Source organism: Sapajus apella, unplaced genomic scaffold, assembly GCF_009761245.1.
Source record: "Sapajus apella isolate SASKATOON/1434 unplaced genomic scaffold, GSC_monkey_1.0 scaffold50, whole genome shotgun sequence".
Taxonomy (NCBI): domain Eukaryota; kingdom Metazoa; phylum Chordata; class Mammalia; order Primates; family Cebidae; genus Sapajus; species Sapajus apella.
The window spans coordinates 7,408,401-7,424,048 of NW_022436990.1; the positions used below are offsets into that span (position 1 = coordinate 7,408,401).

A 15,648-nucleotide genomic window follows, 5' to 3' on the forward strand; every position below is an offset into this window, starting at 1 on the left:
ATGGGGACTTGGGGCAGTAGGAATACTAAGCTACAGTTTCTACACATATATCCCTATTTCCTAAAGTAACTGCCTAACCTAATTAACTTCTGTATGGTCTTCAATTTTTAGTTCAAGAAGCATTACAGATCCATGTTCTTTGTTGTTTTCATTGTGAAAAATATATTTAGAGCATCATTTGTATTTTTAAATTATTTATTTATTTATTGTGTGGTTATTTTACTCTGTCTCCTCCACTGTACACAAAGCTTTGAGAACAGAGACCATGTCTGTTTTTACTCATTGTTGCATCTGCAAAAGCTAGCATTCAATCAGCTATCAATACTTGGTCATGAATGAAAGAAGGTGGATATGAAAGAGGGAGGGAGGGAAGAGAGAAAAGACTTTTTGAGAACTCATGAATTAGTCCAGTTATGTAAGATGAGTAGCATGTGATTTAGGACAGCAGTAGAGGAATAGGAAGGAAAGTACAAAAAAGGAATATAATGCTTTAAAAAAAAAATGAGCTCATTAGAGATGTAGTAAGGAAAACAAGAGGAATCAAAAAAGACTAAAAGACTCTCAGGTTTTAATCCTGAATGATTTTAATTAGTTGTTAAGTACTTTTAACAGAAATGGGGAAGTCAGGAGGATAAGCTGATTTAGTGGGGACGTAATATAGTTACTTTACAAGAATTCTAGTCTCCAGCCCTGCAGATGAATGGTATTATGTGGCACTGAGGAAATCTGGAATTGACTCTGGAATTCCTGTTGGTAATCATGGAGAATGAGTGCATTGCCAAAAGATGAATGTCTTAGTCCATTCAGGCTGATATAACAAAAATACCATAGATTGGATGGCTTATAAACCACAGAAATTTATTTCTCACAGTTCTGGGGGCTGAGAAATCCAAGATCAAGATGCTGACAGATTCATTATCTGGTGAGGGACCACCCTCTGGTTCACAGATGACCATCTTCTCATTGTAATTTTATATATAATATCAGAAGAGTCAAGTAAGCTCTCTGCGGTATCTTTTATAAGGGCACTAGTCCCTTATAAAGGTGCCCTCATAACCTAATCACCTCCCAGAGTCCCCTACCTTACAATACATCACATTGGGGATTAGGATTTTAGAATATGAATTTGAGGGGTGAACGGGATGCAAACATTCAGTCTGTAGCAATGGGTAAACATCTGATTTTCACAAGAGAACACGAAGCAGGCCCCAGACTATAGAACTTACCAGCGTTCATGAGCTTCATGTCAGTGCCAGGCACAATAGGATTATTAAACAGATGGTTTGTGAGCACTTAGATAATGAAGTGTAGTGATCACTAGGAGCCACCATGAGTTCACCATAACAAATCACATCAAAATAACTTAATTTGTTTTAATAGGATTACTAGATTAGGGAAAACCATAGACTGTAATAAAGCATTTAACAAAGTTGCTTGTTGTGGACAAGTTGAAGAAATGTGGTCTTAATAAGTTTGGTAAGGATATTCATGATTGATTGTATAATCATATTCATAAAATTAATTATTTAACAAGAAGCAGTATAGGGAGGTAGTTACCGTATAGGTTCTGGAACCAGCCTGCCTGGGTTTGAATCCTGACTCTGCCACTTACTATTTGTATGACCTTAGGTGAGTTACTTCATCCTTTTAAGCTTCAATTCCTCACCTGTACAAATAAAGGTAATAATTATTACTACTTTGTAGCATTGTTGTAGAAATTTAATGAATTGTTACAGTAAGCACTTAATAAATACCTTTAATAAATATAGGGTTTTGTGGACTTTTTTTGTCTAGGAGGAAAGTCTGTAATGACTCGATATAAGGCTCTTAACCTAGCCTTTCCCATTTGACATTTTTTTTGCAAAATGTAAATGAAGACATTGGAATTTGAACTTAAGGATAGCCCAAATCTAGGAGAGAGCCAGCATGTGAAATAGCAGAGTCAGGCTAACAATACACCTTCATAAGCTTAATGATCATCTGAACCTGGCAAGGGAAAATTTAGTAAGAATAAATATGAAACCCCTTCTTTAGTTCTAGCAGTCAATTGTACCAGCTTAAAAGAACTTTGCAAGAAAAAGACTTAGAAGTTTGAATTGACAAGTTCCATTAGTGCCATCATTTTTAAAATGCAGAGAATAATTTATTGAACAGACCAAAGGAAGAAACCAGCCCCACTGTGGGTTTGCTGTATTATCCGGAACATGTGTTGATATTGTGTTCTATTTCATACACAGCAGTTTAACAGAAACATCAGTAAACTGAGACAATAACCCAAAATAATGAATACGTTTGTGAACTCTTAAGAGGAGCTAAGAAGAACACTTTTAACCTGGAAAAGTGAGATATATATTAGACTGACCTTCAGATAACAGAAAAGATAATGTATAGAATACAGATTGGATTCATTTGGTAAGGCTCAATTTGGAAGAACTAGCATCCAGAATGCAGTTTTTAGCTTTGTGTTAAGATGTTCTAATGATTGTAGCTCTTTAAAAATGAAATGGGTGCTGGGCACAGCAGCTCATATCTGTAATCCCAGCATTTTGGGAGGCCGAGGCAGGCATATCACCTGAGGTCAGGAGTTTCAAGACCAGCCTGGCCAACATGGCAAAACCCCATCTCTACTAAAAATATAAAAATTAGCTGGGTGTGGTGGTGGACGCCTGTAATCCCAGCTACTTGAGAGGCTGAGGCAGGAGAATCACTTGAACCTGGAAGGCGGAAGTTGCAGTGAGCCGAGATCACGCCATTGCACACCAGCCTGGGCAACAAGAGCGAAATTCCATCTCAAAATACATAAATAAATAAATAAGAAATGGGCTGATTTGTGAATTAATAAAATTCTCAACCTTAGAAGTACTCAAGCAGAGGCAGGATATCTACTTATCAGGCATAAGCTCCTGAATCAGGTGGGAAATTAGAACTTTAAAATCTCTTCCAGTATTAACATTCTTGTGTATTTGAGAACTTCACTTGTACACATGTTGAATTTCATTTAGCTGCTTTATCTTCTTCAATTAGTAATAGTCACCTGTAGCCTATGTTATATACCTTGAGTTCCAAAATGACTTTAGTAGCAGTTGAAAGAAATTTGGAAGAATAGTTTGGTTGCCAATCATTTTAACAGACATATCCCATGTACAGAAGTCTTCTACTCTGTTTCAGAAATGAATTAGCATCTGGGTCAATAAACATGTAGGTAGGAACTTCTTTGGTAGTTTTCAGAGTATAGCAAAACCTACTGGTTATACATAGGACACAATCTTTTTTGTTTGTTTGTTTGAGGTGAAGTCTCACTCTGTCACACAGGCTGGAATGCAGTTGAGTAATCTTGGCTCACTGCAACTTCTGCCTTCTAGGTTCAAGGAATCTTCTCTCTTCAGCCTCGCAGGTAGCTGGGATTACAGACATGTGCCACCACACCTGGCTAATTTTTGTATTTTTAGTAGAGATGGGGTTTCACCATGTTGGTAAGGCTGGTCTTGAACTCCTGATCTCAGGTGATTTGCCTGCCTCAGACTCCCAGAGCTCTGAGATTGCAAGTGTGAGCCACCGTGCCAGACCCCATAGGACACAAGCTTGTAAGTCCGTAAGAGATAAAGAATAAATAAAAACAATATTAAATAATATATAAAGTATGTCAAACATACATATGTCTGAAATTTCTATTAACTTTTAACCATCAAAAATTCATTCTTTCATTAGTCTTTCAAAAATTTCCAAGACATATAGCAATGATTAGCAGTTTCTCAATTTGTATCTAATTACTATATAACAGATTTTAAACATATAAAAACAATGCCTCATTATGACAGCCTAAAATAATTACTTTTTTAAAATTTGAATATAAACGATAAGGGATTTTATGAAGCTTTTTCCTTAAAGTGTTTGAACATGTTTAGAATGACTGTGCCAGTAATCTTCATTACAACAGCTTGGCAAAAATATGTTGTTCTTTTCCATTAAACTTATTTACCAGACTTTCAATACCATACAGAAGGTATTTGAACAAGCTTCAGTTATAAGATAAAAGTACACTTGCCCTTTTTTCTCGTTTCTTTAGATAAGTGGGCACTAGAAATTATAGATAGTTTTGGCAAAAGTTCAAGGGTTAATGTAGCAGATAAATAAAAGGAATTTTCTGTAAATTGAGACCTGCATTATTTCAGTTGTCTTGTCTTTCCTTACCTAACTCATTTAATTTTAAAAAGTAAATACCTAAATTCTTCCTGACAGTGTGCTCAGCTTTTACTATCGTTTATTATTTCAATTATACTTGATATCACTTAGAACAATCTGCCATTTGGAAATCTCAGTATAGCCTGGAGCTTAGTATTAGATCTGGCTGCTATTGTAACATGTACAGCATATGACATTAATGTATCAAAATTAGATTGGATCATCCCTCCTGGTTAAATTTATTTCACATTTCTTTTGTATTCAGTTAACATAAACCTATTAGGGAAGCTGACACATGGGGATGGCTGTATAGGAAGGATATTTTTAAAGTATTTTGATTAAAAAATGAAATTATGAAGCCATGACTTTTCTGAGTTGTGTAATCTTTTTTGCTTTTTAAAAATGTTGCAAAGCCCAAGTCCCACACATTTATATTATTCAAGCTGTGTATGTATATAAGGAGTTACTCCAGGATTAAGGAATGGCAGAAGAGAGGCTTTCACTAATTATACTTAACTACTTTCTTTGTTTAAATTACATGTTAAGTTCTTTTTTCTACCCTCTGTTCATCCTTAAGCCAGAATAAATGACATATTTCTGAAATAGAAATTGCCTGTATGTTAGCTGATAGCGTTAATGTTGATGACAATTATCCCAGGTTTACTCTTCTAAACCTTTCTACCTGTAGTGTGTCTAGTTACCTGAAGCTAATGGAAATCCCATGTAAGATCTGCACTAAAAGTTGACTCATGCTTTCAGTGGCAGAATCAATAAACGTACTAGTATAATGAAATTTTATAATAAAAGGCATTATTCTATAGTAGTGTCTATGAAGAAAACTCAAGACTTAAGGACATTAAGTTCATTTATCTAATGCCTTATTAGAAATCCAACTTCTGAATGTTTTATGTTTTTACAGTTTTAATGATCATAATGTTAACTCTTTCTGATTGCTAGAAACACCTTTGTAAGCAAGCACCACAAACGTTTAAATAACATCTTGAGGGTCTAACAATTCTCAAGACATCTATTTGGAAGAATTTTTTAGTTTCATGGGCAAAGAAAACCTGGTAAATTTGTTAAACCAAATATAATCAACTTTCTCTTACTCAGTTGGGGATTATCCAATTTATGAGTTACCTATTACTTTTCTTTAAACAATCTTTTAAAAGATCTGTTAGTGGAGAATCCGCGCAGTTGCTGGTTAAGGAGAGTATTTGGGCTATATGTGAATCTTTTTAAATGTTGAGTTCTCTATTTCCCATTGATTATTGACAACTGAAATTGGTCTTTGCAGTGTCTTGTGATGTTTTTGAGTGTTTGTGTTTCTTATATAAAACTGACCAAGTGCAGTTTAACAATTTTTTAATTTCCTTTTTCCCCTTTTTATGTTGTATGTTGTCTGTGACTGTATGACTGTACTCACAGAGCTTTTATAAAGCAGTATATTTTCTTGTCTTTCCAGTTGAGACATTTGGGAAATGATGAAGTTCACATTGTTTGGTCAGAGCATACTAGAGACTACAGGAGGGGAATTATTCCCACAGAATTTGGTGATGTCCTTATTGTAATATATCCAATGAAAAATCACATGTTCAGTATTCAGATAATGAAAAAACCAGAGGTAAGAACTTCTTAGCTTCCATTTTAATAATAGATTTTGGTTCCATAGGGGTTTGTGAGTTTCTTTCCATATTCAGAAGAAAATTTTGACTAGGCATTAAGTTGTGAAAGTGAGGGTAAATGTAACACAGACCCTGGTAGCTATATGGATTTCCTAAGCCTGGTTTAGAAGAAGCTAAAACAGAATAAATAGCAAGAAATTGTGTTCAAGTGGGGGATTTGGCTAGGTAGTGCCAGAGTGAAAGTTCCTTTGTACCAAGCTCAAAAACGGCTTACTCTTTTATTAAGAGAATAATTACAGTTTCTTTAAAAAAAAAAAAAAACAGTAAGAGGTCATTTCTTTTAGAATAGGAATATATGATTCCTATATTTTTAGTTGATACATCTTACTAAGATTACATGATGATTAGTCATGTCACTTAATAAATGAGGGTTCTACAAATTGAAACAAACAGACAAACAAAAAAAGCCAAATGGTTCAGTCACCTATCCTATAGTTGGATGTCTTACATATGCACCATAGAATTCAAACATACTATTGCAGAACCATTTTCTTCCAGGATAATAAAAGTTTGGTAGTATTTTTGGTGTGTTCCTTCCCTTTTTTTAACTGAATTCTTCAGTTTTTAGAAAACCTACATCTGACAATTGATCATGAAGCTTCAGAATTCCTTGAATTGGATTAAGTTTCTCATGTATGAACTTCTCATGTATGAATTTAGGTTTCTTCAGGGTTCACCTAAATCAGCAGCAGTCAGCAGCCTGTGGCCCCCGTAGCCTGGTTTCATACAGCCCAAGCTAAGAATGTTTTGGGGGTTTTTTTATTATTATTATTTTACTTTTTTTTAAATTTGAATTTATATATATATATTTTTTATTGCTTTTTTTTTACATTTTTAAATAATTTCTTTTGTTGTTGTTTGTTGTGGTTTTTGGTTTTGTTTTTGTTTTGAGACAGAGCCTCACTCTCGCTCTGTGGTTCAGGCTGGAGTGCAGTGGTGCAATCTCAGCTCACTGCATCCTCTACCTCCCATGTTCAAGCAATTCTCCTGTCTCAGCCTCCCGAGTAGCTGGGACTACAGACACCCACCACCATACCCGTCTAATTTTTGTATTTTTAGTAGAGACGGGTTTCACCATATTGGTCAGGCTAGTCTTGAACCCTTGACCTCAGGTGATCTGGCCTCCCAGAGTGCTGAGATTTCCACTCTGGTATGAGCCACCACATCCAGCCTTAAAGAGGTTTAAAAAGAAAAATTTAAGAATATACAACAGAGACAGCATGTGACCACAGAATCTAAAATATTTACCATCTTATCCACATGAACCTCATGTCCTTGCCTTCAGCTGCTATTTATGCCAACCTTATTCAAAAATAATGAAAAATAACTTCTTGGCTATAAGTATATATTTTTCTTTTGTTCACTCAATAGAGAAAAAGAAGTATATTTCTCGTGTTGGCTTTTTGTATACAATTGAAACTAGTAAAATTTGAAAATTGGCTTAAGTGTGTAATTATTTAGTCAGTTACATGAGGCACATATTTCTTTTGAATAGACACCCTTTGACATTTTTTTCATTGTCCTAGCATGAGTGACCCATCACAGAAAAGAATTGAATTCAAATAGTATTTTTACTGAAGGAAAAACTAAAGAAGCAGCAAAAATACTTTGGATGCAAAGTGCCCTGATTGCTCTTATTTATTTACAATCTGTCTATAATTTGAATATGAAATTATGTTCTTATTTCTCAATCAGGTTCCTTTCTTTGGTCCCCTTTTTGATGGTGCTATTGTGAATGGGAAGGTTCTACCCATTATGGTTAGAGCAACAGCTATAAATGCAAGCCGTGCTCTGAAATCCCTGATTCCATTGTATCAAAACTTGTATCCTTTTTTTAACGTAATGGTCTCACTTTAATGTATGTCTCCTCACAAAGATAAATATTTCTTATGTATTGTTAAAGTCTTTTATTTTCTGAGGGTGGGGGTGTTATTATTTTTTGTAGAAACGAAGTATCATTATGTTGCTGGGGCTGGTCTCAAACTCCTGGGCTCAAACGATTGTTCTACCTTGTTCTCCTAAAGTGCTGGAATTACAGGTGTAAGCCACTGCACCCAACCTGATTCCCTGTTTATTGACGTATAAGTTATGATAATTGAATGATATATTTTCTTTTATGTACTTTTTTTTTTTTTTTGAGACGGAGCCTTGCTTTTGTCGCCCAGGCTGGAGTGCAATGGCGTGATCTTGGCTCACTGCAATTTCCAACTCCCATGTTCAAGTGATTCTCCTGCATCAGCCTCCCAAGTAGCTGGGATTACAGGTGCCCACCACAACGCCTAGCTAATTTTTATATTTTTAGTAGAGATGGGGTTTCACCATGTTGGCCAGACTGGCCAGGCTTGTCTCAAACTCCTGACCTCAGATGATCTGCCTGCTTTGGCCTCCCAAATTGCTGGAATTACAGGTGTGAGCCCTGTTCAGTCCTCTTATATACTTTTTATCAGTACTAATCTTTTGGTTAATTAGAGTCCCATTATGTGTCAGGTACTCTACTACTCTGGAGTTGCAGAAATAATCAAAATAGTCATTGCAAAGAACTCAGTCTATTTGGGGAAACATACTGTGTTCAGAATACATGTTTCAATAGAAGTATGGGCAGGTATTCCAGAAGTTTAGTAACGAGGGGTCTCTCATTCATCTGGAAGGGGTGGTGTTATCAGGAAACACTTCTGAAAAAGTCAGGATTGAACCAGTTTTGAAGGACAAATAAGAGTTAATCAGGTGGATGAGCCTAAGAGCCTTCCAAGCAGAGAGAACAACATAATCAGAGACATGGAGGTATGAGAAGATGTGGAGCATTTAAGAGCATAACTTCCGGAGCCAGATTGCTTAAATTCAGATGCTGGCCACACTTTCTTAGCTTTCTAGCCTTGGGAAAGTAACTTAACCTTTTGAGCCTGAGTCTTGTCTATAAAATGAGAATGATAATAATATCTAGTTCATGGTGTTATGACAACTAATAATGAGTCAGTATGTGTAAAGCCCTTAAGTCAGTACCTGGTATACAACATACACAAAATTTTAAATTGTTTTCTGATACTTCTTTCTAAAATGAATTTATGTTTTTTATGTACTTTTTCTATATGATAAAAACATTTTATTTTTTATATAATAAACTGTAAATGATAAGTTTTTTTTGTTTTTTTTTTTTTTTTTGAGACGGAGTTTCACTCATGTTACCCAGGCTGGAGTGCAATGGCGCGATCTCAGCTCACCGCAACCTCCGCCTCCTGGGTTCAGGCAATTTTCCTGCCTCAGCCTCCTGAGTAGCCGGGATTACAGGCACGCACCAGCATGCCCAGCTAATTTTTTGTATTTTTAGTAGAGATGGGGTTTCACCATGTTGACCAGGATGGTCTCGATCTCTTGACCTCGTGATCCACCCGCCTCGGCCTCCCAAAGTGCTGGGATTACAGGCTTGAGCCACCGTGCCCGGCCGAATGATAAGTTTTAAAGGAAGGTTTTAAAAAATATCTTAGTTCCATTCCACATGAAATAGATTTATTATCCTTTTTCTTTCTTGAAACAGCCTCACTCTGTCACCCAGGCTGGAATGCAGTGGTGCGATCTCAGCTCACTGCAACCTCCGCCTCCCAGGTTCAAGTGATTCTTCTGCCTCAGCCTCCCAAGTAGCTGGGACTAACAGGCACCCGCCACCATGCCCAGCTAATTTTTGTATTTTTTTTTAGCAGAGATGGAGTTTCACCATATTGGCCAGGCTTGTCTTGAACTCCTGACCTTGTAATCTGCTCGCCTCAGCCTCCCAAAGTGCTGGGATTGCAGGCATGAGACACCACACTCGGCCTAGATTTATTATCTTAACTTGGTAGTCTACCATGTACATTTTCTTCTTTTGATGGAAATTGACTTAAGCAATCTGGTTACTCTGTAATTTCTCATGTATTCTGACACACTGAAATGGAATTGCAGGTGGATCATGGTATGTTAACATTGATTAAGCTTAATGACATTTCTGTAGTATAATTTTTCATAGCATTTATATCTTCACTTTAAATTGAAAACTCATATTTGAAGTAGTCATTTTAGTGAAATGATAAGGACTAAAATGAGCCTTGAATTGTCAACAAAAGTGTAATTTGGAGACATCCACTAAATAGCGATCTATCAATTGAAAAGAAATTTCTGTAGGCAAGTTCAGTGAGTGGTATGGAGATGATGGGTTTATTTCTAAGTCACTTGTCTTTGACTATACAGTCTGTTTATTGTTTCTAAAGATTTTTTTGAAGACTGTATTGTCTGTTGATTGCTTGAAGCACTAGGAAGAACTATTTTTTTAGAGTTTTTGTGAACCTGCTGAGGTCAGCCAGCAATCAGTTTTATTTCCTTTACCTTTGGGGCCTGGAATCTTGAGTCTTTTCACCAGATGTGAGTAAACTATAAGGAGGTTGATTTATGAATCCCATACTCAGCAGCTTACCATTTATAAGATCCACACATACAGTGTATCTTTTTAGGAATTCCAGCTTCATTCCCTAGATACAGTATCTTTTTCCTTTAAACAAAATAAGGTGCTTACTGACAAATTCTCACTTTGCTAATTTACTTTTTCTAAATTTTTATTCTTCTGATTTTTACCTCATTGTAGTACATGTTGAATGTCCCTTCTCTGAAATTCTTCAGACTAGAAGTGTTTCAGATTTCAGATTTTTTTGGATTTTGGAAAATTTCATTATACTTTCCAAGTAACTGAGCACTCCTAATCTGAATACCTGAAATCTGAAATGCTCCAATGAATGTTTCCTTTGAGTGTCACGTCAAAGCTCAAAAGCTTCAGATTTTGGAGCATTTTAGGTTTTAGATTTTCAGATTAGGGATACTCAACCTGTACTTCCATAAAAGCTTTGTAGTTTTAATCTGTTTATTGGAGTATACTTTTCTGTTTATTATTTCCTGAATATCTCTAAAACAGTAGCTAACCTTACATGGAATATATAGGTTATTACCCATAAATTTTATCCACATTGTTAGCTTCATCAAGGATGTTTGCTCTCAGACTTTTGCCTCTTTTCACAGTTCACTGTATCCTAATGTCTATTCTGAGAGTTAGTGTCCTCTGTCATTTCATTAAAAGTACAATTGAAAGTGGAGCACAGAGGTAGATATGGAAGAGTTTGCACTTTCTTGTGTAAAAATAAATGCCTTTAGTCTTTTTGGAAAGTGGTGAGATCAATTAGATGAGATTATAATGCAAAACTCTATTTGCCTCTTGTGTCATAAAATAGGAACTCAATTTATTGAGCAAGCACAAACTTTCTTACCTGAGGTACAACAACATTTAAGATGCAATCCTTACCAAGTAGTTTTAAAATGCAAAATCAAGAGTTTTCAGAATATGGCTTAATTTTTTTTTCTACAACCCTGTTGGGTCTTCTGTTTCAGACTTCATATTACACTGGAGGTATATGAAAGCTAGCTTTGCAGTTAGAAAGCATTAATTTTTAACTCAAGCTCTGCCTTGTGATCTTGGCCAAGTCACAGAATCTCTGAACCTCACTTTCTTCAACTGTAAAAAAGATGCTAATAACCATCTTAGAATTGTTGTGGAGATTAAATGAGATAATGAATTTGGATGTACTTAGTAAATGTAATAATAAGTTACATTATTTTGTACAATGATTAATGTCAATATAAAGCAAGTCTACCCAATACCAAGGAATTGCCTAATTCGGTTTTTATGTTTGGTTGATTGGTAGATTGATTGATTAGGCTGGATTTTTTCAGGCCTCATGTTTTTAATAGTCAGTCTTGTTGAGATGTTAATAGATACTACATTGGAGAAAACTGATGAAAATAGCAAACGTGAACATTTTATTTAAACAGAAAATCTGAAGTTTTCTACCAGCAAAATTACTCCTGGAACACAGTGTAAATACATTTAAATCAGATAGATCAAACAAATTTTTTTCTGACTTGGAATCTTGAGTTTAGAAACTTTAGGAAGTTGTTTTCCCATACTGAGTATAGTGTATATATATATATATATATATATATATATACCTAGGGTAGTATATGTATACACTCAGGCAAAGGCTGGGAGTATCTCTACTTAATACACATATATATATATAAAGTTCTATATTCTAAATATTGGGAAATGACTTCATACAGGTGCATTATTTGATTTTCAAATGAATATTTATGTAATAAACTACAACTAGACATTTGTATTTTAAGATATTGAAATGCAGGCACCTCTATCTTAGTTTTAAATAAATACTTCAGAAACATAATGTATTAAATTTAAGATGTACATTTTTGAAATATTCAGATTAAGTTCTCATTAAGGAAAAACATCAAGCATTCTAAAATTGGTCAATAATTTAGTTAACATAAATTACAACAGAAATTGAGATACAAGTAGGCTTTGGAAACCACCAATTAATCCTTTACTCATCATAGAAGAAATGAAGGGATAAAAAAAAATAAACTTGATTACATTTGGGTAATTGCACCACTGTGTCAGTTATTTTATGCCCAATAAAAGTGCCCACTAAGATTCCAAAGCATAAATTGTGCTATTTATGATCATTAAATACAGTTTAAATTTTATCCTAGGAACATCGTCTGTAACTATGAATCTAATGTTGTTCACTAAATGGGGACAATATTGATTGTGATATGCTACCCAAATCGATCATGCCGGCAGCCAGAATTACAGTAATCTGTCTGTATTGATGACTGTCTTTCAAGCTTTAAAACCTCTCCTTCACTTCACTTGTTTCTTACATTACTTGTACTGGAAAAGCATTTTCTTACAGCCTCTGATTTTGTCGGCTAGGTACTTTTTTTTCAGGCAGGGTAGGGGTTTGGAGCTCAATTTGTTAGTTTGATCATGCAATTAGAATTAAAATGCAACATTGGGGAGGAAAACCAAGCAGATTCTGTGTAACCATTGGACCAGAGAGGTATTTCAGCTTTAATCGTAGCCATCATTTATTAGTTACCTGATGAAAGAGTGTTCTTGGTTTTTTGTTTCTGTTTTTTGCAATGGCAATAATAATTCCAAATTATTAATTTCATGACCTCAGCCATCACGTTCTATTCCTTATATAAATTTTTTTTTTTTTTTTTTTTTTTTGAGACGGAGTTTCACTCATGTTACCCAGGCTGGAGTGCAATGGCGCGATCTCGGCTCACCGCAACCTCCGCCTCCTGGGTTCAGGCAATTCTCCTGCCTTAGCCTCCTGAGTAGCTGGGATTACAGGCACGCACCACCATGCCCAGCTAATGTTTTGTATTTTTAGTAGAGACGGGGTTTCACCATGTTGACCAGGATGGTCTCGATCTCTTGACCTCATGATCCACCCGCCTCAGCCTCCCAAAGTGCTGGGATTACAGGCTTGAGCCACCGCGCCCAGCCTCCTTATATAAAATTTTTAAAGTAATTATTTGTTTTGATCCTTAAGACATTTTGACTTTGACTTCTGAATATACAAATGTTAAATATGATACTTTTAGGTGCATACTGTTTCTTTTATAAGTGAGAGTTATTATACATAGAAATTTGCAGAAGTTACAATATATAATCATGTTATAGTGAGGGTTCTCAGAGAAACAGAACCAATAGGATGTATATATACAGGAAGGGAAAAGAGATTTGTTTTAGGGAATTTGTTCATGTAGTTGTAGGGGCTGGCAAGTTCAAAATCTGTAGGAAACTCAGGGAAGAATTGATGTTGCAGTCTGAGTCTGAAGGCAGAATTCTGTCCTTCCTCAGAGGACCTCTGTGTTTTCTCTTAAAGTCTTTAACTGATTGAATGAGGCCCACCCACATTATAGAAGGTAATCTGCTTTACCCAAAGTCTACTGATTTAAATGGTAATCAAATCTAAAATATAACTATAACTGTATAAATATAACAATATTATACAGTAATTATGAGTATATGTTATATATTATATTATATTAATATTATAAAATATAACAGTAACATCTGGACTGGTGTTTGACCAAAAACTAGGTCCCATGACCCAGCCAAGTTTACATAAAATAACCAACATATCCTGTTTTTCTTGTTTTCTTTTTATCCCTATTACAAATTATAATTTGAGAAAAGTACATATATCATAAATGTACTATGTAATGATTATTACAGTTTAGTCATCAACAAGTCAAGAAATAGAATTATACTGTTTTTCTTCCTTCAAAAATAGGTATTGATCACTTACACAGTTAGCAAAGATTTTGAGAGGGATGCAAAGACAAATCAGATAGTAATCCTGTCCTCATATGCTTGTAATTTAACAAGGAGAGAATAATATATACATTACTAATTATAATAGAAGATTAAGTGAAAATGACCTGGTAGGGTTATAGATAAAATGCTATAAGAGTTCCAAGGCAGAAGAAATTACTTTGGAGTCAGATCAGGAAAGAATGTTTAGAAAATTTGGGCCTCAAAAGGTGGGCTTTGAATAGATGGAATGCAACATGTCTGTTATAATTCTTGTAATTTATAGTCTTCAGGCTTTGTATGTATGCATATATGTATATTATATAAGTATAATCTTAAATATACAGTATGGGAGATATTATATAATTAAATGGCATTTTAAAAGAACACTTTATTCCTAGATTTAGAATATTCTTTCCTACCACAACTAGTATTATTTGATTTATTCTAATCTGTTTAGATTTGACTTTTTCTTAAATACCGGAATTGGGTTTCTATTTAACTTGATCAAGCAGATTACCAGAAGTCAATTATTATTCTTCAATTAGTCACAGTTTGTTATCCCTCAAGTTCTACCACTCAAATGTGCAGTACCTGTTGCAAAAGTAGGAGAACCAAAACTAAGTGGAATGGAATTGATTGGTTCTACTAATGCAGTTGCCTTTCATTATGATAAAACATTATAAAACCTCTTAGGGGAGTCTGTCAATATTGTTGCCATTTTATGTTAGAAGAAAATGAGTTTATTGAGAAACTATATAATTTTATATATTCACAGTCTTTTGTAGATTATTTTCTTAGAAGATAACATCAATAAGTATGGGTTATCCTTAATTTCACATGTAAAAGAGGATAATAGTACCAAATTCAGGATGTTTAAGGATTAAGTGAAATTATCCACATGAAGCACTAAGTAACCTGTCTGTCATGTAGCAAGAGCTCAGAAAATGGTAGTTACATGGGAATTAATGATGCTGTCATTATTATTGTCTACATCAACACTTGGGATATTCTTCTAAAATGCAAACCTAAGTACAGACAGTCCCCAATTTCAGATGGTTCAGCTTTATGATGGTACAAAAGCAATATTTGGTAGAACTCATACTTAAAAGTTTGAATTTTGACTCAAAAATTTTTATAATTATTTAAAAATAGGCTTTGGGCTGAGCATGGTGGCTCACACCTGTAATCCCAGTACTTCAGGAGGCTGAGGCAGGCGGATCACCTGAGGTCAGGAGTTCGAGACCAACCAGACCAACATGGTGAAACCCAATCTCAACTGAAAATACAAAAATTAGCTGGACATGGTGGCGCATACCTGTAATCCCAGCTACTTGGGAGGTTGAGGCAGGAGAATTGCTTGAACCTGGGAGGCAGAGGTTGCACTGAGCCAAGATAACACCATTGCACTCAAGCCTGGGCAACAAGAGTGACACTTCATCTCAAAAAAGAAAAAAAAAGGCCGGGCACGGTGGCTCATGCCTGTAATCCCAGCACTTTGGGAGGCCGAGGCGGGTGGATCACGAGGTCAAGAGATCGAGACCATCCTGGTCAACATGGTGAAACCCCGTCTCTACTAAAATT

The 15,648-nt window shown here is 35.2% G+C and overlaps 1 protein-coding gene across 17 annotated transcripts in view; it reads left to right on the forward strand.

The window, feature by feature from the left end:
- The window catches only part of RALGAPA1 (Ral GTPase activating protein catalytic subunit alpha 1), a 297,019-nt gene that overhangs the window by 240,200 nt on the left and 41,171 nt on the right, over positions 1 to 15,648 (forward strand). For all 17 annotated transcript variants that reach the window (XR_004258069.1, XM_032242528.1, XM_032242525.1 and 14 more), the window contains 2 exons: positions 5,648 to 5,806; positions 7,563 to 7,690. Coding sequence is in view for 16 of the 17 variants with exons in the window: in XM_032242528.1 (XP_032098419.1) it covers positions 5,648 to 5,806; positions 7,563 to 7,690 (287 nt within the window). In the remaining variant the exon portion in view is untranslated. The remainder of the gene's footprint in view (positions 1 to 5,647; positions 5,807 to 7,562; positions 7,691 to 15,648) is intronic.